We start from the raw sequence: 23,277 nt of genomic DNA on the forward strand, positions 1-23,277 counted from the left end.
AGAGTGATTATGTCGTATAGGAGGAAAGGTTTGTTGAGGTAGATTTTTGTTAACTGCATTTTTAGAGAAGCTTTTTTGTTATCCCAAAGTTTTATCATTTTCTTTTGCATGTTGCAGGGAACTATTGAGGGAGTTTCAAAAGATTTTTAACAAGGTTACTGGAGTAGTTGCTGATCTCTTGTCCCTGGTATGTAGTGACAGGACACGTGGGAATGGTTCACAGCTGCTTCAGGGGAGGTTCAGAGTTGATATTAGGAAGAATTTCTTTACTGAGAGGGTGACAAAACACTGGACCAGGCTTCCTAGAGAGGTGGTCAATGCCCCATGCCTGTCAGTGCTTAAGAGGCATTTGGACAAGGCCTTTAATAACATGCCTTAACTTTTGATCAACACTGAAGTAGTCAGGCAGTTGGACTAGTTGATTGTTGCAGATCTCTTACAACTGAACTATTCTGTTCTGTTCTATTCTATCCTAGTTTGCATTCCTCTGTCTATAAACATATCTAGATATTTTTGTTTCTATCAACACAACCTCATAAAGATCAATATTTAACTAAGAAATGTGTGTAAAAATAACCTGAAGTTACTTTTGTGGCCATAAAAATACTATTAGCTCAAAACCCAAGATGCCGTATTAAGACTTTCTTTTCCTGTGGAAAACACCTCCTATTATTAGTCCTGTGAGGTGAGAGATGCCAGACTTGACAGCTGTGTCTTCTTTATATATAGGTCATAGCCCTGCATATACTTAAAAGCTTAACTTTATGAGATGTAAATTACGTCTGACAGTTGACAGAAGTGAATGTGATTATATTAGTAAGCTTTATAGGTAGTAAACCCTTCACTAAGTTTTGTTTTGGTTGTCCTCCTATATGGGAAATTGCTAGTTTCCAAAGTAATTATTTCAACTCCACTGGTATTGTGGTACTAACAATATGATGGTGACCTTGGTAGAAATTCAATTGCAGCTGCTTACGACCAAAAGTGGGTTTTACAGTATCTGAAGTTCTATGGGAAACAGCTTGTTGGAAATTTGGAGATAAGAGTTCATCTTTCATCAGAGGAGGGGAACATTTTATTGGCAGCATGATATTAGACCATGGCAGCATGATATTAGACCATCAAAATGATACCCAGGTTGGTAGCCAGAGGCGTGGCAATTGCTCCAAAACACTTAGTAAATAAATCTTCCGTTACCGATATCATTACCAGGTGTTTGATGCATATATAGATGTCTCTATACACATGTGTATATGTATGTGTGTGTAGTTAGACAGGTAGACAGAGTTCTTTCTTCACAAAAGCTGCCACTATCCTGCAACCTGCTTGTAGTTCTTTCTTACTGCAGGTTTAGACATGTACTGGACTATCTCACATCACTCAGATTATCGTGGCTGAATTATCAGGAAGTTCAAACTGTTTACTTGGGATAAATTTAATTGGGAGTTGATCTAAATGGAGCATTTCCTGTGGGCCTGAATTACTCATGTCATGGTTAAAAGAAGAAACTCCTGTTTAACTGGGTCAAGATCTCAATTTAAATGGGATGTCTGTAGGGATTACATGGTGCTTGACTATGGGATTCTGGTCTTTGTGGTGTCTAGAGACTAACAGTACTTACATTTCTTCATTTGGAAGCAGCCATGATTACAGCTGTACTATGCTAACACCCAGTCTAGATAACTGTTGTTTGGCAGCAGTGGTGTTTCCCTGGCTTTGGAAAAGGAGTTAGTATCAGTTGTACAGTTCTTATCTTTCCTTGTCTACGTACAAGGCTGCTTTACCTGCCATGGCTGAAATGAAGCTAGTCCTTACTGCTTTTGTCCCTGGGTTGCCTATAACTCTGCAGTAAAGTGATGGCACAGGACTGGATATGATTGACACAAGTGAGACAAATCAATCTAAGAACTGAGATGGAAATGCAAATAATCCACTGAAAATGATGGATCATGTACATGACCTGTCATAACCACTCCAGAACACATCAGGCCTCTACTAATGTGACAGCAAGGCAAGACCAGATTCAAAATCTGAATGTAGACAAATACAGACTCTGCAGAATGTCTTGCCAGTGAAAGCAATGACTGTTCATACCTTCTCAACACATTTTTACCTTCCACACTCTCTGTGAAGCTGCTTCCCAGTTGTTTCAGTCACGGTGAGCTATTGCTGTTTACCTGTCTGATTCTGATGAACACAGGATAGGGGCAGCTGTTCTGGGAAGCCAGTGACATCTGGCATGATGCAGTGGTAAAGAGTAAAAGTGGAAAACTTCAGTGTGCTTGTTTTGTATGGATTGTTCAGGGCCCAAGCTCCATTTCACTAGAGCATTTGGCGTGTTTCAATTGGAGCCAAACTGAGTCTTTAATTCTACATAAACAGTATCTATTATCAAACAGGTTCAGATAGCAATCCAGGCATTTTCTGTTAATAACATTGCCACACTAGTTGTCTGTTTCACTTGATAATCAAACAGCTTCCATCTTCTAGGAATATGAGTTTTGATTACCTGTTTATGAGGAGTTTGTAGCTACTTTGTGTCCTTGACCCACTAACGGTGGGGTCCCATGACCTGTGTGTCTGTGGAACTCTCCCTGAAATGAGTAAAAGGAAATTTCACAATTGAAGTCTTGTAGCAGCACTCAGCATCAGATCTTGGTACAACTGCAACAAGGAGGAAATTTAGACTGGTGTGATAGTTTCACTGGGCTAGCCCTTCAGACCAATTTTGTGCGTGTATTCAGCGATGGCGAGCAGTACACAGAGCAAAGCCAAGAATATTCAAAATTCTCAAAAACTTTTGTAACTGGGAGCCAGTTAAAACCAGGACAACTGGCTACTTTCTCTCTTGTGTCCTTGCTTGGACATGATGAATGGCTATTTGATAAGGCTAAGTGAATACAACGCCAGCAGTATTCCCAGTTCAGTAGTTATTGTTGCTTCCTCTTCATAACCCTTCATGTCAATGTAATTTGGAAAATAGCTGTGTAGGTACAATGGCTGTTATTTCCCTATGTATGGGGTTACTTGTGAAACAGCTTTTGCTCTTCAGAAATTAGCCCCAGTATTCTTTGTTCTTCTATTTCTGGGCATAAAATTGGGGGGGCAGGGAGGGGAAAGGGGAATCCATGAAACTTCTCTGGTTTAATCAGAGTAGGATATAAAATCACTGAAATTAAAACTGTTTATAAATGTTCCACTGGTTATTTGCTACATTAAATATATTGCGAATGTTTTTACATCATAAAAATCTGGTGGGAATATAGGATGGTTTGTGAGTCATTGGCAAATAAGATTTGTAAAATTTTTCAGCTTTAGTCATCTGTGCTGCTAAGAAAGGATAGGCATTGCTTTGTCCAAATACATGAAGGCTGAAATTTAGAGGTACAACCAGAAAGGGTTATGCAAGTGGCAGTTCCATGAACATTTCTTCTAGCAGCAGAGATGTTTTAAATTCTTTAGGGAAGGGTGGGAAGGTTAAGTTTTTCTTCACGTGGATCATTTCACTGATCTTATTTGAAGAACTTCATATCAAACTATTACATAGGAAGAATTATAGCGATGATAAGATGAGCTATGTGGAAACAATCATTTAGGTCAGCTTTTTCTCCAGATGAAATATCCTACTGCACCCTGAGACTTCACTCTGAATTCCAACAAGAAAACATGACATTGAATTCCAGTTGCAATTAATTGCAACCAATTGCAGTTTTAAAAACTGGAAAATCTACAGTCACATTGCTAAAATATGCATAAACGTGGTTTTTATCAAGCTGCAGATGGTAGTGACAAAATGTGAGGTTTGAGATAAGCCAAATACTCAGGGCTAGTTACCAAATTTAAGATTCAGTCCTGTGTTCTGAAACTACATGCTTTTTAATGAGAAACCCTTGCGAAATTCTCTGCTTACACTATAGGTTTCACATAATTGTATAAAAACACTTTGACAACCACATAAAATTCCCATTAGTTTTTCTGTCTCAGCAGTTATGGCAATGGGACAAGTTGGCTAGTTTCAGTGGCCAGACTGCCATGCTTTAATCACAAATCCAACATGTTCCTGATGTTTAAGTAACATGTGGCCCTCAAAGAAGTTGGTCCTGTAGATGATTAATTTATTATATGTTAAATGAGCTTCTAAAGTAGAGTCTGGGTAGATATATTGATTTCGCTTGATAATGGTGCTCTACTAGATGGTAATATTTATTTTCAGAGAGAAATGCATTTTTCTAATATGCTATCTCATGAAATAATGTCTGCGGCAAATAAGCTCTCACATTCTGTGTTTTCTCCTATGTTTTTAGAGTTTTGTCTTACAAAATCCTGAGTATGAACAGCCACCAGTGTTTCAGTGGAGACTGAGACAAGCACAGATTCCCTGGAATGAACCTTTGTCAAGTTTATGACCAAATTTTTTTTAAAAGGACTTACAAAACAGGCTCCCGAGTTTACCCTCACTATGTGCCACTAGGTATGGGATTAACTCATATATGTCACATAGGGAGCAGCTGCAATCTCAGGTTTTTATTGCTGCTGATATTGATTGCAATTCTGGAGCTTCAGAAAAGCAGCACCTTCCAGGACGAGAGTATCAACAGCAGTTTTATGAGTAACCTTGGGACTCAGAAGCTATTATATGGGTGTGTTTTTCCCCAGGATATATTTGATATATTCACTCTCTCTCTGTGAATTATCTCCTGGAAGACTTCTGATAATGCAGTGTGCACCCAGGTTTTTTTGCTGTCTTTCCCAGGGAAATTAGTCCCTTGAGATCATGCTCTATGCCTTTCATTTTTGCCTAGTAAATCTTTAACCTTTCAATTTTGGAAGAGTGTGGGTAATGTGTTCCTACAAATTTCATGACAATCAGCAGCTGGGTATCATAAACCCAAATTAATGCTCCCCAGTGAGAAAAAGCAAGGACTACTCAGCAGTTTTCTGTTATTTATGGCAGCAATGAACTAATCAGTCAGTGTGCATACCTTGTTGCTTTGAAACCAATGTAGTGGACACCAGGGTTATTGCCTTAGGGAAGAAATTTGGGATACAAAAACCATGCATGCTTACAGAGCCCATTTGAATCCATGCCATAGGAGAGCCTAGTACTTCATTTCTCATGGAGGCTCATAGAGGGAGGAAGTAAACTCGGAAGTACAGAAGTAAACTTCCTCCTCTGGGTCTGGAAGCTCAGAAGTGCCCCAGGCAGGATGGAAAAAACAGTTGAAAGCAGATGGGAGGGTGGGTAACTGCAAAATGGAGAACAGAAATGGGCAGGAGTCTGAGAATGGGGAGCTGGCCTGGTAATCTTAGTTTTTTAGGAAACACTGATGACATTTGGCAACAGGATCTTTTTGCTCTTGGGCAATGTGAATGTCCTGTCTAGATGTCCCTAACTCAGATTCCAATTTAAACATGCAGATACACATGCACAGCAGTACTCCCCTTCATGCTGAATTCTCTTCTTTTCTTCATGGTATGCCCCTACACTGTGATTTAAGTGGCTTGGGAAGGACCTTGACTGATGTCTACAACAGTGTCTTCACTGAATGGATCTTCTCCCAGTTTCTTTCATGTTGTTGCTGCCATAAAAGGATTGAAAATGGAGCTAGAATGCCAACTCTGATTTCTCTGGACAAAGTGAAACAGAAGAGCAGCAGTGCAAGCTGGCATTTAGCACAACTATAACAACATGCTGAGCAGGAAATACACAATGGCTTTAGGACAAAAATGAAAAAGAATCAGAAGTTTTGTTGATTTTTTCCTCTAGGTTTCATAATTAGTCTCTTTGTTTTTGAATGGGCTTGAAGAAAGATTAATCCCCACTATTCAAGTCTCAGGTCTTATTCAAAGATTCAACTGATTTCAGTGCTGCCGTCTTGTCATTGCCCATCATATGCATTTGTAGGGTAGCTCCACCGTTTCTCATCTCTTTCAAGACCCCATGTGCCAGAAACATGCTGTCAGGCTTTGTCTGTGGTCTGCTGAACAGCTTCACCAGGCAAAAGGGCCATAAAGCAAGAAAGAGGTGATGGTGCTGCATGGTAATTAGGGAATATATAGCTTTACAGTAGGACACAAGTAAAAAAGGAATCCAGTAAAAAATGGTCTTTCTTCTCTTCAGCTTAGCAGAAATATAACTCCCTAGTCACGTAACCACAAGTGCATGGGAGTACCTGTCACATGACCATACATGGTCTCCCATTTCAGGGGACAAGAGAGAAGTACTTAATTCATAAACATAATCTTTCAGGGAAATCTTACCTCTCCTGTGTCCTCGGTTAGACAGTATCAAAGACGTACTTTCCGGAATACTATTTGAGTCACTGTAGTCCACAGAGAGGTGTCTGTAATCTTCTGTTGACTGAGTATAATTCATTAATCTGGACCCTTTGTCTGGAAACAAAGGAAATATGGTGAATCACATACTTTAATTATAAGTCATTGTATCTGCATGATAATGTAAATGACATTTGGCTTAACTAATTTTTATATAGTCCACGTCTTTCTGTCTTCTAATGTTGACTTCAATGCCTTAAGGATCAAGGAAGGCTTGGTAACTTCATTCTATTACTTTTACAATCTTATTCTGACCTAAAATAGTTCTCATAGTTCTCCTCAACCATCCCAAATAATTTTAAAAAATCTAATATATTACTTATACCCTGCATGTTTAACTGAAAGGTTGTGAAGTGCAGATAACCTTCAAAGTTCTCCTTCCTTATATTCTGAGGCCCAAAACCTTCAGCTATGAAGTATTCTTTCTGGGTGTAGGATCGACAGCGCCCAGAAACAATCCACTACCACGGCTGGCTGCAGAAATTCCATTATGGCGTCATCCTGAATCATTAGGAAGTACTTATTTCTGTTGCACCCTAACTTTGCTTGGGTTGCATTGTTTCTTGGCCTTTTCCAGAATCCCTGAAGGGAAAGAAATGAAATACTGCCTTGAAAAGTGTGGCTTACACGTTATCAATGTAATCGACATCCTGATTTGCTGGAGTCCTTAAGCAAGTGTAAGCCATGTGACCTGAATCCCTAGAAAACATAGAGATCACTCCAGATACATAATCACTAGAACCAGTAAAAGGGAAATAGCAGGAATTTGTGGCCAATAGGGGGGTTGAAGATGGAACCATTCCTTTTGGCAGCAGCAGAGTTTTCACCAGTTTATGCAAGGGTAGATCTATAAACTCAGTTTCCAAATGAGTGAGTGAGCCAACGTGATTTGAGGGGTGGTTTGTCTGTATGTTTTCAGAAGAATCTCCTTTTCTTATCACCAATAATACCAAAGAGAAATATTCCACAGATATTTAAGTGTGCATTTAATTCCAGCTGAAGTTCATGGAAATTCTTTGTGATTTGCAGAATAGGAATTGTATTGTTCATATGCCTAACGTTGAGCATATCCAAAAAAAAGGCTGCATAGTTTGGGCCGACCTTCCCCTTGCCCTAAAATATGAGATTTCTGTTGAAGTGAACAGTACAATATAGAGACTAGAAAAAAGAACTGTCTGAACCTGATGTCCACATTTAGTTACAGTTAGAGAATTACTCTGATGGATAATAAAATTTTTATCTTAGTCAAATGAAATGTGAAATTAGTATATGCTGGTTTATTTATATAGTGAGCAGGATTTGGCCTTGTGTCTTGAAATCACTCCAAAAATCCATGTGTGAATTTTTTAAACGTTTTGAATAGAAAAATGGAACTAAAATAAAAAAGAAACCACAAATCTTTGCTTGAGTAAATAGGAAGGATGAACATATATTTCTTAATGGCAACAGGATAACTTCACAGAATCGCACTCTTTACCTTCGAAAATACACTGGAGAATACAAAGTACAAAAGCAGTTTTGAAAGTAGTTTTGTTTTATATACACAGGTTTTATGCAAAGAGCTTTGAGTCAAATCTGTGTGAGCCGATTTGTTATCGTTACTTCACAGCCCTCAGACTACTGTCCTTTGAGGAAATAAGGAACAGAAACCTTGCTACTTGCCTCAGAGTCTTTTCATTATGAAGTCATTTATATGTAAAGCAATAAATATCCTGCCCAACACTACATGTAATCACTACAGCATGAAATTAAGCAATTCACCTAGCTTGAGAAAGACTCAGAAAAGGCTGGTTGTATCCTTGTTAGGCAGTTCACATTATTAGTCTTTCTTTACCTTGGTGAAAATTCATTTGGGAGGACAGTGGTGAGGTGTCCGATATTTTCTCACGCAGTCTTTTCCTTATCACATGACTTCTGCTAAGCTGAGAGGCTGTGCTGTCTTCGGTGACTACCCGCTCTACCTACAAGACAGTAGTATTGCCAGTCAATGTCATATGATATGGGGACTTCAGACTCTTGTACTGAAGTGATCCTTGCCCTCTGCTTGTCAGAGGCTGCTGGTTTGCTTAGTGTAAGCAACTTTATCTTCTCAGATTAACACAAAGCAGGACTGAGTTTTGATGGCTTCATGCTTTCATGCTAGCTATGTTTAAGAGGGGGGACATCCTCTATTACAGTGGGAAATAGACTAAGAGAGATTGCAAGGGAAAAGGTAATCTCAGAATGTTAATGAATACTGGCTGAAAACAGGAAAAAATTATTTACAGTGTGTTTGCTTCCAGTTTCATTCAGCTTATCAACAAAAAATGTTTGTTGACATTTCAAATCTTGAAAGACTCAGGTGCTCACTTATTAAAGACTTCACGTGGTCAGGCTTGATTGCAAGTCAAATGTTCAGCTCCACTCAAGGACGATGAATGAAATTCTTAATATGATGTAAATGTGATTTCTTTTAATTTCACGAAAAATGTCTGAAACCATAGTGGCAATGGGGAAATCTTTTATCTTGTGTAAAGTCCATTCCTTTGGCCAATATGAAGTCTCTGTAAAGGTTATTATTGCTTCAGTATTAACCAAAGAAATGAAGATACTGTAAGCACAAAAGCCGGATTTATATCAATTCCCAGGAGTGTAAGAGTGGTGTGAGAGATGGCTTCTTTCCCTCCTTTGCTTGTACACATGTCCACTCAATTTCCTACTTAGAAGTCTAGAACCAAATCTCACTTCCTTAATTGATACAAGCATTAATTTCAGACAATTTCTCACCTGTATCACATGTTTCTGCTCACCTCTCTCACTAAAGAAAAGGAGATGATTAGAGTATGAGTAGTACCTACCTCACTGACACTTCCCACAGCAAACTGGACCATTTTCTTTATGAAGACATTTGCTGGTAAGGAAGCAGATTCCTTCTGATGTGCCTCACATGCTTCCAGAATTGATTCAGGAGAAAGTCTTTTATGTGGCAGATCTTCACATAGTGTGAGCAAGAGAGCGTGTAGTTGGTCACTCAGCTGGAGGGACTGAGTAAAACAGAGGTACTGTTAAATGACATCTCCCAGTGATCTGAAATCCTGTGTAAACTGGGATCAGGAATTTCTGTGAGCCTTTCACCCAGGGTCAGAAATGAGCACTGAATTCCTTTAGACTTTGTGAAAATTCCAGACAGGCAGCATAACAGCACTAAATGGAGCCACTAATGGGATCCAGGATAGTCTTGGAGGGAACTGGTGTCTACAAGGAGGGACATCAGCCTCTATAGGGTCTTCCTGGTGACAGACAACAGCTCAGACTGCTCCATAGCTTTGCTAATTAGACTGTGAATCTCAAAGATTCATGCAAGTAAAACATGTGTCAGCATTAGCTTCAAAAAGATGAGGAGTTACACCAGCCAAAAGTGTTGCCATAGAGACCAGATACTTAAATTTTAGAGTCATTAAGCTTATAGAGCCTTTTCTCTTAGACCATGTATAACCATGAAAGGGAGGTTAAGTCAGCTAAAAACTTGTGCTCTCCAAATCAAAAACATGCAATCAAAGGCAAGGATATAGAAATGAAGCAAAATGTGTGCTAAAAGCTTTGAAAGGAATCTGTGTAAGCAAGAAATGCAAAATTTCAACTAGCAGAGATGCTGGTAGAATTTGCTCAGAACTAAGGAGAGTTATTTATTTTATCATCCCATTCTTTGAAAAAGCACATAAATGTGCACAGCACCTTAATCATGCCAACATGATGTTTTTCTTTTAGCCATTCTTGTCTTAGACTCATGGAATCATTTAGGTTGGAAAAGACCTTTAAGATCATTGAGTCCAACCATAAACCTAAAACTGCTGAGTCTACCACTAAACCATGTCCCTAAGTGCCACATCTACATGTCTGTTAAATACTTCTAGGAATGGTGACACAACCACTTCACTATACAGCCTTGGAATAAATGATCTTCACTCTTAAAACCAAGGCACTATTCATCTTAATGGGAACAATTTTTGGTTTTTGAAGAAAATGAAAAAAAAAAAAAGGAAAGGAAAGATGAGGCCTAACTACATTTCTGTTTTGGATAACTGGTATTTTTTATGAAGTCTAGACCTTGATGCAAGCTTTCCAATTCTTTCTAGTGGTCCAAAACATAAAGTTCCCCCTTACTGAGACTTCAGATTATGCTTCTCAATCTTTGAATCTACCAACATAAGATGGAATCAAAGAAAAAAATGTTTTACTGGCCTGGTTTGGATGAACTTTGTAGTCTACTGACCAATAGAGGGTCATTCCTAAGGAATACACCAACATCTGTCAAAACGGAAAGGAAATCCTTTATGAAGTCAATATTAAATACAGAAAAGCCTCATACTAGAGAGACCATCTTTTTGTGTCTTTGGTCACAAAGTGACAGAAGCCAAACAGATCATTTTTTTAAAAACTAGACTAGAGGAAACGTATGGAAAAGTAGAGTAGTGACTTGGTTTATGGACTAGATAGCATGCAGTGAGTAGTGTTCAGCTTGAGGGGCTGATCCATGGTGCCCTCTATCCAATGATGCCATGAGTAGCAAAAGAAATTTGAACTCCTTTCTTAGTTTTGAAGCTCCTCCATTGGTGATTAAAACTCTCCCCTACCTATGGGACTGACTACCAGTTGTGTCCAGGAAGAGGGCTCCTGGACTAAGGACCATCTATTCCAAGGCTCCATGTTTCTCTATAGCGTTTAACTGATCAGTTATGTGGGAGTCTGAAACTACCATGTTCTGCCTGAGGGTGCACTGATGTAGTCCTAGAGGTTTTTAAAACTTTTCGGTACCTAAGTGTTGTATCTTACTGTCTTGTCAGAGGGACTCATTTGGCAGGGAAAAGTAAATTGTTAACAAAGCTGAATATATTTCTGACTTTCTAGGAGTGCTTCCACTCTCTGATTGTATAGATACCGCAGTCCTGCTGCTTCTGGGATTATAATTACCATATCTGGTCAGACAGAACGTTCATAGAAATATTATTTATTTCTGTGGGCCTTTACAAATAATAAATTTCTGCAGACCTTGAGAACTGATGTTCAAAATGGATTTTATGTTGACATGTAAAACCCAGAAGTTTTTCTTCATGAGGTACTGACAAGATTTATTTTGTAACACACCTCACCTTTGTTAGTTCGATGTGCTGGTTTTTACTTTGTCTGTGGAGCAATTCCGGTGCACTGAAAGGGACAGCTTCCATCTGAGATGCATTGTTTTGGAAGGACAGATTTCCTTCAGCAGATAGTAATACTGACCATGGACAAATCACACAGATGGCAGGGTCTGAAAAATGTTGAAGATGATGATGGAGTTCTTAGTGTTGAATTAATTGTACTCAGAAAATCATATTGCTGGCATCTCACCTGCATAGCCAAACCCATCACTGGAGTTTCCTAGAGATGTACCCAGAAGTCATTGGAATCTTGTTAATTTATGCCTGGCTGATTTTGTCAGCTCTAATTCAGTGACAGTTAAAGACTTGATTTCTCTCTTGCATCATTTCACACATATAAACAATATATTGATTTCAGTGGATTTCCAAAGCCTAAGGAAAGGCAGAATCACATCCCATGTGCAGATTCTGGAAATGTTGACATTTTAGGTAGATTTTTTTATGCAAACCACAAGGTAATATCAGAAGAGTAGAACACTCCTTCCAATGAACTGTTTGAGGCTGGTGTTTGCAAAAGACCTTAAGTTGGCTTTCATTAAGTTGCATGACCATGGTACAAATCTCTCCTCTATGGTGATATTTTTTTGTTCCATGTGCTGCTTATAGTCAGTCAGCTCTGCATTTTATTAACCTCTTTTTCAATGTACTGTGTCTAGCTAAGTCAAGTTACTTTGCCAGAAAGTCAGTGTCAGGAATCAGTATCTTTTCATTTCCATTGTACAGGTGAAGAAACTGATGCAGAGCCTGGCTTTGATGACTACACCATGTCAGTCAACAGAAACTGAGGTAGCAGGAGAAACAAACTTTCCATGTCCCAGTACTATAACCTGCTAAGCCTTTCTTTAAGTGGAAACATAATTTCCAACTAACCCATACTTTGGGATTGTTTTTGTGAGAATGCAAGTATGAAAACTATCTAAACTAAAACTTATACTAGATTCTACCAGTAACATGAACAGCCAAGCTATTTTAGCATTATTCATATTCAGTCTTTCTGTCTACAGGTCAATTCTATTAAAAGTGGGGGGATATTTCAATCAAAAATGTTTTCAAATGATAAATGTAGACTCCTAAACCTGATAAGGTTCTGAGGACACTAATAGGCCTTAATGGTCCTGACCAGGCTCCCTTGGGACCTACCCCTATCCCCTGCCCTATTAGTCCCAGGGCATCCAGTTAAACTCACCCTGGGGCTTTGAGTCCCTGCCTAAGGTGTGGTGTAGGAGTGCCTGTCTCCAGTCAGCCACAGCATGCCTTGCCTCACTGTGGACCTCATTGATCCTGACCCACAGACTGACTTCCCAGCCTGACCTTAGACTTGTTGCTATGGACTTGCCTGGTGACTGCTGGGTGGTCTGACCCTGGTAATCCACACCAGACCTGATCCTGACTCAGCTTCCCAGCCTGACCTCGGACTTGCCTTGTTACCACAAACTTGTGTGGTGGTCTGGACTCTCAGCTGTCAACCCCAGACCTGCCCTGCTCACCTTATTTGGGGACTGTGGGATAGGGACCTGGCTGGCACAACCCCTGACCTGCCACCCTTGTAACCATGCTTGGGTCTGGGCCCCCTGTCACTTAGGGAACAGCTTGCCCTTGCTGTTCCCTGAAAAAATTTATTTGAAGGTGTTTCAGTAGTGGACTGGATTATTCTTGTAAATGGCTGAGTATTCTTAAAAAGTATCACTGCAGAGATCTACTGAGGTTGGTCTCAGTGGTCTAAAGCAATATGCTATTATTGCCATTAGTGCTTTTTGTCTCAAAAAACTCCCTCAACAACCTCAAAAGAGCTAAAATAACTAAAAAATGAATTCCCAACAGTAAGAACTATAAGAACTTTTCACCTCACCTTTGTGAAGGTCGTCCAGAAGCTGCAGTGTGGCCAGGTACAAGAGTGCCCATATTTCTTCTTCCTCCAAAGGGCTTCCTTTTGCCCACAGGACCTCGGCCAGTGTCACACTGCTCATGCCTGCTGCAATAGAAACCAGATTTTGGACGCACTGAAGTAGACTGAATTTATCAAAGCAAACCAAACTGATTACAACTGTACCCTTCTCTTAGATTAAGAAATATTTTGTGAACCACTCTGCTTCTTTGTTCACAAAAGGTATGTATCATTCATCTCTATCTTAATCTGAGTAAGAGTAAATAAAGGGGACAGTGAACTAAGTGACTTTCTGTAATCTTTTTCAGCCCTTTTACTCATCACTTGAAAACAATCACAAGATTCTATGGGGCTAATAGTTTTTTTCTCAGGAGATCTTTTATGAATACGTGCTGTTCAGACTTTGTGAGTGGTTATCTGAATGGAAGAGCATTGATTTTGCTGCTTGATTGGATGCTTTTGTCTAGAAAAACATGAGAGTTGATCTAAGAGAAAAAGAATGGCAAAGCAAAAGAGATGCACTATAACATGAAAGGTTTATAAACACAGTCCGACAGAGCAATTGAGTTTCATTCATTGCTCAGCAGATTGATCGGTAAAAGGTTGTAGACTCTTACTGAATTAATTGATGAGAGATTTTCTTGGTCAGATAGGTGAGACTCAGAACTTGCAGTTCATCCATACAAATATACATATAAACTTGCTTTGTTTCCCTAAAACAAATTAAAAGATGGTTCCCTCTGTGAGCTGCTGAATAGCAATTTCGTGGTTCTCAGCACACTGTTCTGTCTGGCAGGTATATAAGACCTGGTGTATTGCAAAAGAATGTTGGTTCACATACTCTCTCTGTTTTGTCTCAGCTGCAATGCAGCATCAGATCATTTAGAGAAAGACATCCTGTAGTGAATCATACTTTAATGTCTTACCTATTGGAAAACTATTTTCCTAATCCCAGCCAACTAGAAACTGACTTGTGACTTGAAGTATCAAGGCTTCTTCTCCTCTGAATGTTTTATCATACTAAATATTGTCAAAGAAGGTTTTGTTCTTCATAAATGGGTCTTATTTTTCCATTTCACTAGTTTCACATTTCTATAATTTACTAATCTAGGCAGAGCTGCTCTGGGTCTACACCTCTGTAGAGAAAACAGAATCCAAGCTTAAAATTTGATAAAATTTTTGAATTTAATTTACGCTTTTGCTGTTACTGCCCTGTAACAGTGAGCTCCATAGGTTCATTGTATGCTGTGTAAAAAGGGGCATGAGGAGAAAATTTGGAAGTGGTCCATCTGTTGTTTTGAGGTTTTGACATTATCTGTAGACCAGCAAGTGAGGACACTGGAGCCTAGGATGCTATTGTCATGTATAGGATTATAAATGCCACTGTCAAATTACTTCGCTTACGTCCTGAAAACAGATCTTTCCCCCTAACCATTTCTTCACCCTCTGCTTCCATTTGCTTTCTGCCTGCAATAGAATTTACTGTGTCTTACAGCTGATTTCTTTGCCAGCTTCCCATTTATTATGCAGCCTTCAAGGGGTCACTGCAAGAGCATTACGATGTTTTGCAGGATCAACTTGTTGCTGATTAATAGACTACTCAGACTTTGATTCATGGAGTCTTGTCCTGGCTCACTAGCTTCCAAACAAGGAATCACAACAATGGAAGAATGATCCCTTGCTGCAGTCACTATGGGATTATGGACCAACCTAGTGACATTTTAAACAGAACCAGAGTCCCAATTTTAGTCTCTGTAGCTTCAAAGAATAGTAAAGCTTCTTAAGAACCTAACCTTAATTAGAAGAGACAGACAAATCTTCTTAATCTAAGCCATCGCCATTTCTCTTAATAATAAATTACTGTGATAGCATTTCACTTAACCCTGTAGTACTGGGACTAGGCAATCAATTCACATCCCCAGAGCTAGAATCTGTGTGGCTTCTCCATATGGGTAATGCACTAGACAGTGCTATTTTATTTGAGACTATGCTGGGGAAAGGAGCACTGCATCCTCTATTTTAGATAGAAGTGCTTATACCAAGTGATTTCAATGCTGATATTTCTAACTAGCTTAAGTTATTCAATAAGCAACTATCCAGAATGCAGGCATTAGAGCTTTATAGAGCCAAAGTGAAATTAGAAGTTACACCAGAGCTGCTTAACTTTTGTAGTGAATATTTTTTCTAAAATCTTAGTGCCAGATCAGTAATAAGTATGAATTAAATGAATTCTGCTAGCAATGATGTGCAAACTTCTTCCAAGAATGTTTAGATTGTATGGCCATGGAAATCATAATCTCTTTAAAGTGTAATAAATTATTGCTTTAATGCAATGTAGAGTTATTTGATGTGTTATTTTACAGGCAAATTGGTGATTGATTTTTAAACACACTCAGAATGCCCTGTAATTTTGAGCTGTATTTTTGACTTTTGTTTTTGAAGACCAGCATAATGTGATATTTGACAAAAGTGTAACTGCATGAATGCTTGGGAGAAAAGATACATTTTGTTTCCTTGTATAGGCAGGCTATGCTATATATATGATATGAGAGTAAAAATGATATAAAGATATTGTTATCATTGTAGTACTGCACATATTCATGATCCCTCAATTTAATAAAAGCTGTGATCCAGAATCAAACAATTCTGACTTTCAAACAAGCTACAACTGATAAGGCAAAGCAGACAAATTAGGAGGTAAGGAAGAAAAGTTAACAATAAACTTGCAAAAAGTGGCTTGTTTGTTTGCAGTTACACATCAGAAATTATGCTAGATCTAGTTGAGCCTGCAGGGAAAAATTAGAGCAGCAGAATGTAATCATCCACTTTGGAGTTTGGCCAGTATATAGAGGTTAACATTTCTGTGCCTGGAAAAAGTAGCAAAGGACTTCCAGTGCACTTCGTGCTCTAAGGTCAAAGACAAATCTTCTGCCGACTTCCATGGGAGAAGGCAGTGCCATCCAAATAGGCAAATTAGCCTAAAATATCCTCCCCATTCTAATCTTTGCAACACATTCATTCATTACATGGACTGTCTAAAAGTCAATAGATATTCCCCTGGAAGAATTTAATCTACTCTTGTTGCATAGATTTGAAAGGTACACTGGGTGAGGCTAACTCATCATTTTGCCACAACATCTACCTATTTATCACATTTCTTTTTAAAATATTTTATTCTAATTCCATACATTTTGTTTTATCATATGTGCAAGCTTTCATCCATTCATTGAAATCTAGGGTCAATAAAAGAACTTGAATTGATTATAAAAGATAATGCACTACAGCCTTGTAAGAAAACTGACTTTCCCTTATCAAATACAGTCATGTGAATTAAACATCCTCAAGGGGAATGAGGCATCTGTATTCCTCACTAAATGACAGCCCTTTTCACACAAGCCTATCAGAGGGAGTTTACAAGACTTGGTTTGGCTGTAAAATCAGTTTCTATAGCATGAAACTTAATCCATTACCTGGATGATGGTGAAAAAACAGATGAGAAAGGGAGATCATAGGACACAGCAGTGAGTAAGATTATGAGAAAGAAGAAATCAGATTTAGATTTTGAAAATATGGGGTCAAATTTGTTTCCCGTGTACTTTTAAAGGCACGAAGTGAGAACAGATTTGCTGCACTTGGGTACCCTAAAGAACAACTGGAAATGAGAACTTTGGCAAAAAAATTGTGTATAAACACAACAACAACAAAGGATTAACCTTGGCTAGGAACCAAGCGTTCTGTGACCTGGAAGGCTTCTTTCAAACCAGAAATGCCTTTCAATTTTTACAGGCTGGAGGCTGTTCTTGTAGAAGTCTTGTCTTTCTTCTGACTAAACATCCAGTTCTGCTTCATTACTCTATCTGTGCATTGCAAAATACCTATCTGGAAACTTAACCAGTTTTTAAATTGCTTAAGGGTGTAAACAGACATAGATTTTGTACACAGTTGTGTTTGAGAAAGATGTATTGCCTATTTATGGTTTGGACATAAATGCCCATCACAGCCTCTCTACTAGAGGTGACGAGTTGATTTTGATGTGAGTGAGCCAGAGAGAGGCCACATAAGTAGGTCCTCTGACAGATCTGAGAGGTTATTAACCTCAGCCACTAACCTCACTAAGAGTATGAGTGTAGGCTTGTACTGACAGACAAACGAGAGGGGGCTTGGAGTGTAACCTCTTCCATTTGCACCATTATATCCAAAAAAAGTTGTATACTCACAAAATACATGTAAGCAGGTGCAAAGCCACTGCATATGAAGACACATAAAATTGGCTAATACTGATTTTGCTTAATTTAACTACTATGCTGTGTGGAAGTGTCTGAATCTCCATTGGTTACTTTCAAGGGCAACTTTAGAGACCAAGAATTGTGCAGCATTAAAAGACACATCAATGAAACTACACAAAAGTCTATAAAAAGATGGTCTTTAGAAAACTTTCTCTTGATACAGTGTTTTTCTTATCCTTCTATCCCTTTCAGCTGTTGTACTCCAATTTCTTAGCTATGTCTAGCAGTTCCCCAAACCCCAAAAAATCTTGCAGCCTAGCTTAGGACATGCTGTGCAATAAATCAAACTTGGAATACAAAATTAGGAGGATTAAGAATAGGGCTAATATTAGCATTTGTATTGAGCTATAGTTTTGAACTAATCCATGATAATTCCCAGGTAAATTTACAGAATTTACTAACAGTTTGTCCTGAGCCTAGCAGTACATTAATATGACATGACAAAGGTAAAACACTTTCTATAGTGACAGGTAAAGAAGGAAAGGATGCAGCTAGCATCGATCTCACTGCCTCTAACTTCCCTGAGTTGTGGTAGAAGGGACAGCATTTGTCATGAATGTGAACAAGAGCCAGAATCACCTCTCTGCATTCTGTAGCAGGTATCTCCAGGAAGATGCACTTAAATATTATATAGTTATAAATGTGAATGTAGAGACATTTTTGAAATTTAAAATTATCCATATTTGATGTAATAATTTCTATATTTAAATGGAAAGATAGGGCTTGCTTTTTATAGAGGTACAAGATTATTGCACAGTACACATGTATTAAACTGATTCTGGGTCTCTACAGACAGTTTGGGATCAGTGAAATAATTCTGGCCCACTCAAGAGTGTCTACACTTAAATACTCTTAAATAAAAAATTTTCACATGAGGATCACAATTTTTTGTTGCTCAAAGCTGCAAGTTGTTTGCTTCTTAAAAAAAAAAAAAAACAACAAACAAACCCAAACTCTGTCATTTGGAATATTATATGGGGATTTTAAGAGGTGTTGTCTCCAAAATAACTAGGACTAGGTAGTTAGGAGATACTGAAGAAGCACTGCAAGTTGGGACCAAGCTATGCATCAGTAAGAACCCTAAATCTGTTTTGTTTTCTCATCTGATTCATAACAATCCACAAAACTATTTGCATTTGGCTGCAGAGGAAAAGATCATCACTTCAGTCTGTAATTGTGAGCTTTGGGTAGGGTCTGACTGAATCTATTGTGTTGATGACAGTTCTGGTTTAATACTTCAGGTTATGTTTTGTTTTTGAAGAATAGTGCTCTTCCATGACAAAAATTAAGCTTATCAAAAATATAATATAGAAATTATTTACTAAGAAATGACAACTAAATATATTGGTTTTATAGGCACTATTCATCTATAACATTTAAAAGTGAAAACACAAGTAAATTCTCAAACAGTAAATTCTCAGATATATTAAAATGTAGTTACAATTGAGTTAAGAGAATGTTGTTGCTATCACCAAACTAGTGACTGTTACTGATAATCTTAGGGGAAAAACAGCAAAAACTGTTTTGAAAATAAATGTAATATAGTATCTTAATCATAAATATATGAATATTTTAAAATAATGAAAAGGGAAATAATGTAGGGAGGTAGATGCCCTCACTGTGTACTTTAGACTTTTGTAAATGTTTAAATTAAACTCTGACCTTCTTGTGTATATAATGCATCTTAGGGCAAATATAGTAACCTTTCAATATATTTAAAGTCAGTTCTTGATATTATCCATGACAGCATGTTAATATGTTTTTCACCTGGAAATATAAGCATAATAACTGTATAAAAAGCTGGACAATGACTAATTACTTTGCTTAAGTACAACCTACTATATTTCAATGCTGCTTGTCCATAAAATACCAATAAATTTTTGCTACAGGAAAATTTGGAAGAGACTGAAAAAACCTCATTTTTTGAAAGACCTAGTTTAAAATTAATTTAAATCATGCCCTGATTTATTTGCATATATTCCATATACAAATTTTATACTCTGAATCATTGTACAATTGTTATTATAATTCTGGAGAGGATACACTCCATTCCTCATACCAAAGAGATGAATCTTACTAAGTACAGAATTCAACTCTTTGAAATATGGGGTGGGAATTTATGAGTTTATAATTTGAATAAACATTTGAAATAATGTTGAAAATTTCTATTCAAATAAAGTAGATAGGTGGAGCCAAATCTGTCAACACTGACAAGTCAATAAGGGAGTTGCCTTGTTGCTAAGGCATGACTTTTCCTTAGAAAGATTATGCCACAGCAGTTATAGCTGTACTGATACAGTCTTCATTATATTACATTTTTTCACCCTCTGATGTAAATTTATTTTATTTCCTCCCTCGAAACATGCACTTTAATCAATAGGCAAATTAACCAGACTAGTGCAAAGTATTCAGCACTCAAGGTGGATAAAACTTAATTGCTGAAGAGGGTAAAGTTTCATTGCTAGGAAATCATAAACTTGTAATAGTTTGGACCAGTTTTTTAAAAGTCTAATCTTTGAAGGAGAGACTTGAAATCTAAATCCTGAACAATGTGCTTATGTGCCTCTCTGTAGCAAATTCCATAAGCTGAGTGGTAAGGCTGTTAAAAAAGATGTGGGTTCATTACAAGATCTATGGACATTGTTCCTCAAAGACACAAAATGTTATCAATGCCAAAATAAAATGTAGAAAAACTCAGCAGCCTACAGAATCAGACTTACAGAGTTAAAGTCTACCTTCCTCTATACTTCAAAGGGAACCTACCTGTGAATTTCAGAGGAGAATATTACACTGTCTGCAGTCAGTTTGCAAATAGATGTTTTTTCAATAGAAATGTATAAAAACATCTCACAGAATAACTGCATTCAAATGAAAGTGGTGCTATGTTTGTTCTTGCTAAGCTTATATACCCTATCGCCTCCACCTTGCCTGACGTCAAACCCCAAGGACCTCATAGAATATCTAGCTATGATAGTGAGCTAATGCCATTCTTTTTTATTTTTTTCATGCGTCTTTCATTAAAAGTTTGTTCTACAGGAGAGCATAACTGAGTGGTACCCTAGAACTGAATCTTATAGATCTCATACATAATCTACATTCTAGTGCTTCAAAGATTAAAGCTTCAAAGATTTGCTGTCTGCTGCTGCAGTGCCAGAAATAGTAGGACGGTAGAACTCAAGCAGCATAGTAGTATTTCTCTTTCATGTTTATTGGCTTATGTCTTTCTTTTAGGCATTATGCAGTTCTTTGCAATGAGGCAGCCTCGTTCCAGAGATACGAGCTGGGAATGAAGAGTCAAATTACGTGCTGGTGCTGAGCTTAAAAGATAGCACCACAATTCATGTAAAAGAACCTGAGTAGGCTTTACTCTAGCTTTGTCAGGGGGACAAAGAAAAATGAAGTCCCAAATTAAAAATGAAGAGCTAAGATTTTAGCATACACTATCCATGCTTCCCAAAGTCTCTCCATAGCTTCTCAAGCAGCTAATCCTAGTATAGCCAATGCTGCTGTGGTTTCCCTATTATATGTTAAATAGGTATTCTAAAGCTAGTTTTGAGTCCTGAAAGTGTCACAGTTGTATCTTCATTTGCAGTAGAGAGATATCCAAAGCTTCTGATCTTGGTTTTGCTTCTGACTGACTCTATCACCTGAGAAAGTCTCAGTGCCTTCTTTCACCACATCACTGAGGATGATGCAGTTTGCTATCATTAGTGATCCACTTCAATGTAAATAGCAAATTACCATTATTTGTGTTCCTCTGGAATTTCCATCTAAAAAATTCTAAATCAGTCATGTTTACGAAGCATATGCCAAAGCTTGCATAAAATAGGGCTGCTTTTATTTTAGAAACTGCAAACTGTAATGCAAGGACTTGCCTAAAAACACATTAGAGAGCAGTAGAGGAGAAATTAGGAAACCAGTGTCTTCAATTAGAGTCCTTAGTCCCAGGTTGTAATCACTAGAGATGTCTTTCTTGTGTTTGGAGTTCAGTGCTGTTTTCTCTACTCAGTGTAAATCCATGAATAAATAACATACTGAAACATATTTTCCAGAATCATGTGAAATGTGTTATACAAATGAATAATTATCCCTGCCATAAGAGCAGTAACAATTTAGCGCCTTGTATTCCTTTACCTTCAATAGAAAATAAAAAGAGGCTGAGGTGCTCTGAATTTTTATCAGTGAAATTCTGTCATAAGTGAATGTTTCAAACTCCAGAAGCAGGCAAGAGTGACTGAGCACTGACATTCTGGACAACAATCTGACCAACTCTATATTATAATTTTTAAGACAAGCAATCAGTTTTATAATCAGAATTAGCTAATGACTTGAGAGAAATGAAATGAGCTTTTATGTAAGAAAAAAACAAGGTAAATATTAAATACTGCTGTAAAAAGCCAAGATTAATAATTTAATACTTATTTAATTGATAATGAGATTAAAAGAAATATGTAAGAACGTACCTGTAGAAGTTGGACAGATGCTGCATGCAGAATAGTCTGAAATCTTCTATATTTTTGCCCAATTCTGATTGTTTAGATCACCAAAGTTGTAAATGTCACATTAAACATATTCAGGACTTGCTTGGACTTCTATTTCTTGGTTTTGCTCTCTTTCTTTCCTTCTAACTTCTCTCTTTCTTTCTCTCTCTTTCTTGCTTTCTCTTTTTCTCCTGCTTTGTTTATACCTTGTAACTAAGCACTCTGTGTTCTGGCAAGTGGCTAAGCAAGTAAACAGTAAGGTTCCTTCTCTTGCTTGCAAGCCAAGCCTAGCAGCTCCTGGTTTGAAGTTGAGGGCAAAGTCATGTCTGCTGAAGCTGTTTGCACACTCCTTCCTTTTTTTTTATTTTTTTTTTTTTTTTTTGGTAGTTCACCCACCAGGTAATAAGAGATAAGAGTCAGCTTTTAGAGAAGTCGCTCGATATAAATCTCTGGGTCCGTCGACATATAAGAACTCAATTGGATTACCTGACGCACACGGGAGCATTAGATCTAAAGCCCTGTAGACTGATGTCACTTTCAGCCCCCTGCCAATCCAGAGAGCAGTACACCAAAGCAGAGACTGATGGTCTAAGGGGGTGACTGTGTCTTTTATGAGCAGCAAAATCCTTCAGACTTAATAAGATTTTGATGGTTCTGCCTGGCAGGAAAAAAAAAAAACGAAAGAAGGGAATTTGATTGGTTTGGAATATTGCTCAATCTGAAAAATTCGGGTTAATTATTGCAGGGTGTAGCTGTGCTCACGGCAGGGCAAAGGGAGCTTGTGGGACACTGCAGGGTGACTGTGAGCTGAGAATAAGAAAGTGAAGGAAAAAAAACCTTTAGCAAAACAAAATAAAGTTCTATTGGACAAGATTTTCCTATTAATTGTTCCTCCATTCTTCCCAGCTCTGTTTCTCTTGGCATTCTATTTTACTCCTTCCATCTTTAAAAGAGGTTTCTTCTGGTTTGAGCTAAATAGAAGTCCCTCTGCCTCCAAAAAGTCTGAATTCATTCATTTACTTCCAATTGTTAAAAAAACCCAAAAAACCAATAAACAGGAAGAGATCTGTGTGCAGACGCAGGGCTTCAATCCTATTGCAATTACTGAAACA

The 23,277-nt window shown here is 37.9% G+C and overlaps 1 protein-coding gene across 1 annotated transcript in view; it reads right to left on the reverse strand.

The window, feature by feature from the left end:
* FRMPD2 (FERM and PDZ domain containing 2) overlaps nt 1–9,206 on the reverse strand; it is a gene marked incomplete at its 3' end in the record, with an annotated part of 56,915 nt that extends 47,709 nt beyond the window's left edge. Inside the window, exons 1-4 of the mRNA XM_029085541.1 lie at nt 9,174–9,206; nt 8,171–8,297; nt 6,262–6,393; nt 2,510–2,594 (exon numbers count right to left, since the gene is read on the reverse strand). Of these exons, the coding sequence (XP_028941374.1) occupies nt 2,510–2,594; nt 6,262–6,393; nt 8,171–8,297; nt 9,174–9,206 (377 nt within the window). The remainder of the gene's footprint in view (nt 1–2,509; nt 2,595–6,261; nt 6,394–8,170; nt 8,298–9,173) is intronic.
* Between the last annotated feature and the right edge of the window lie 14,071 nt (nt 9,207–23,277).

This window comes from Antrostomus carolinensis, unplaced genomic scaffold, assembly GCF_000700745.2.
Source record: "Antrostomus carolinensis isolate BGI_N321 unplaced genomic scaffold, ASM70074v2 scaffold17866, whole genome shotgun sequence".
In the NCBI taxonomy this organism is placed as follows: Eukaryota; Metazoa; Chordata; class Aves; order Caprimulgiformes; family Caprimulgidae; genus Antrostomus; species Antrostomus carolinensis.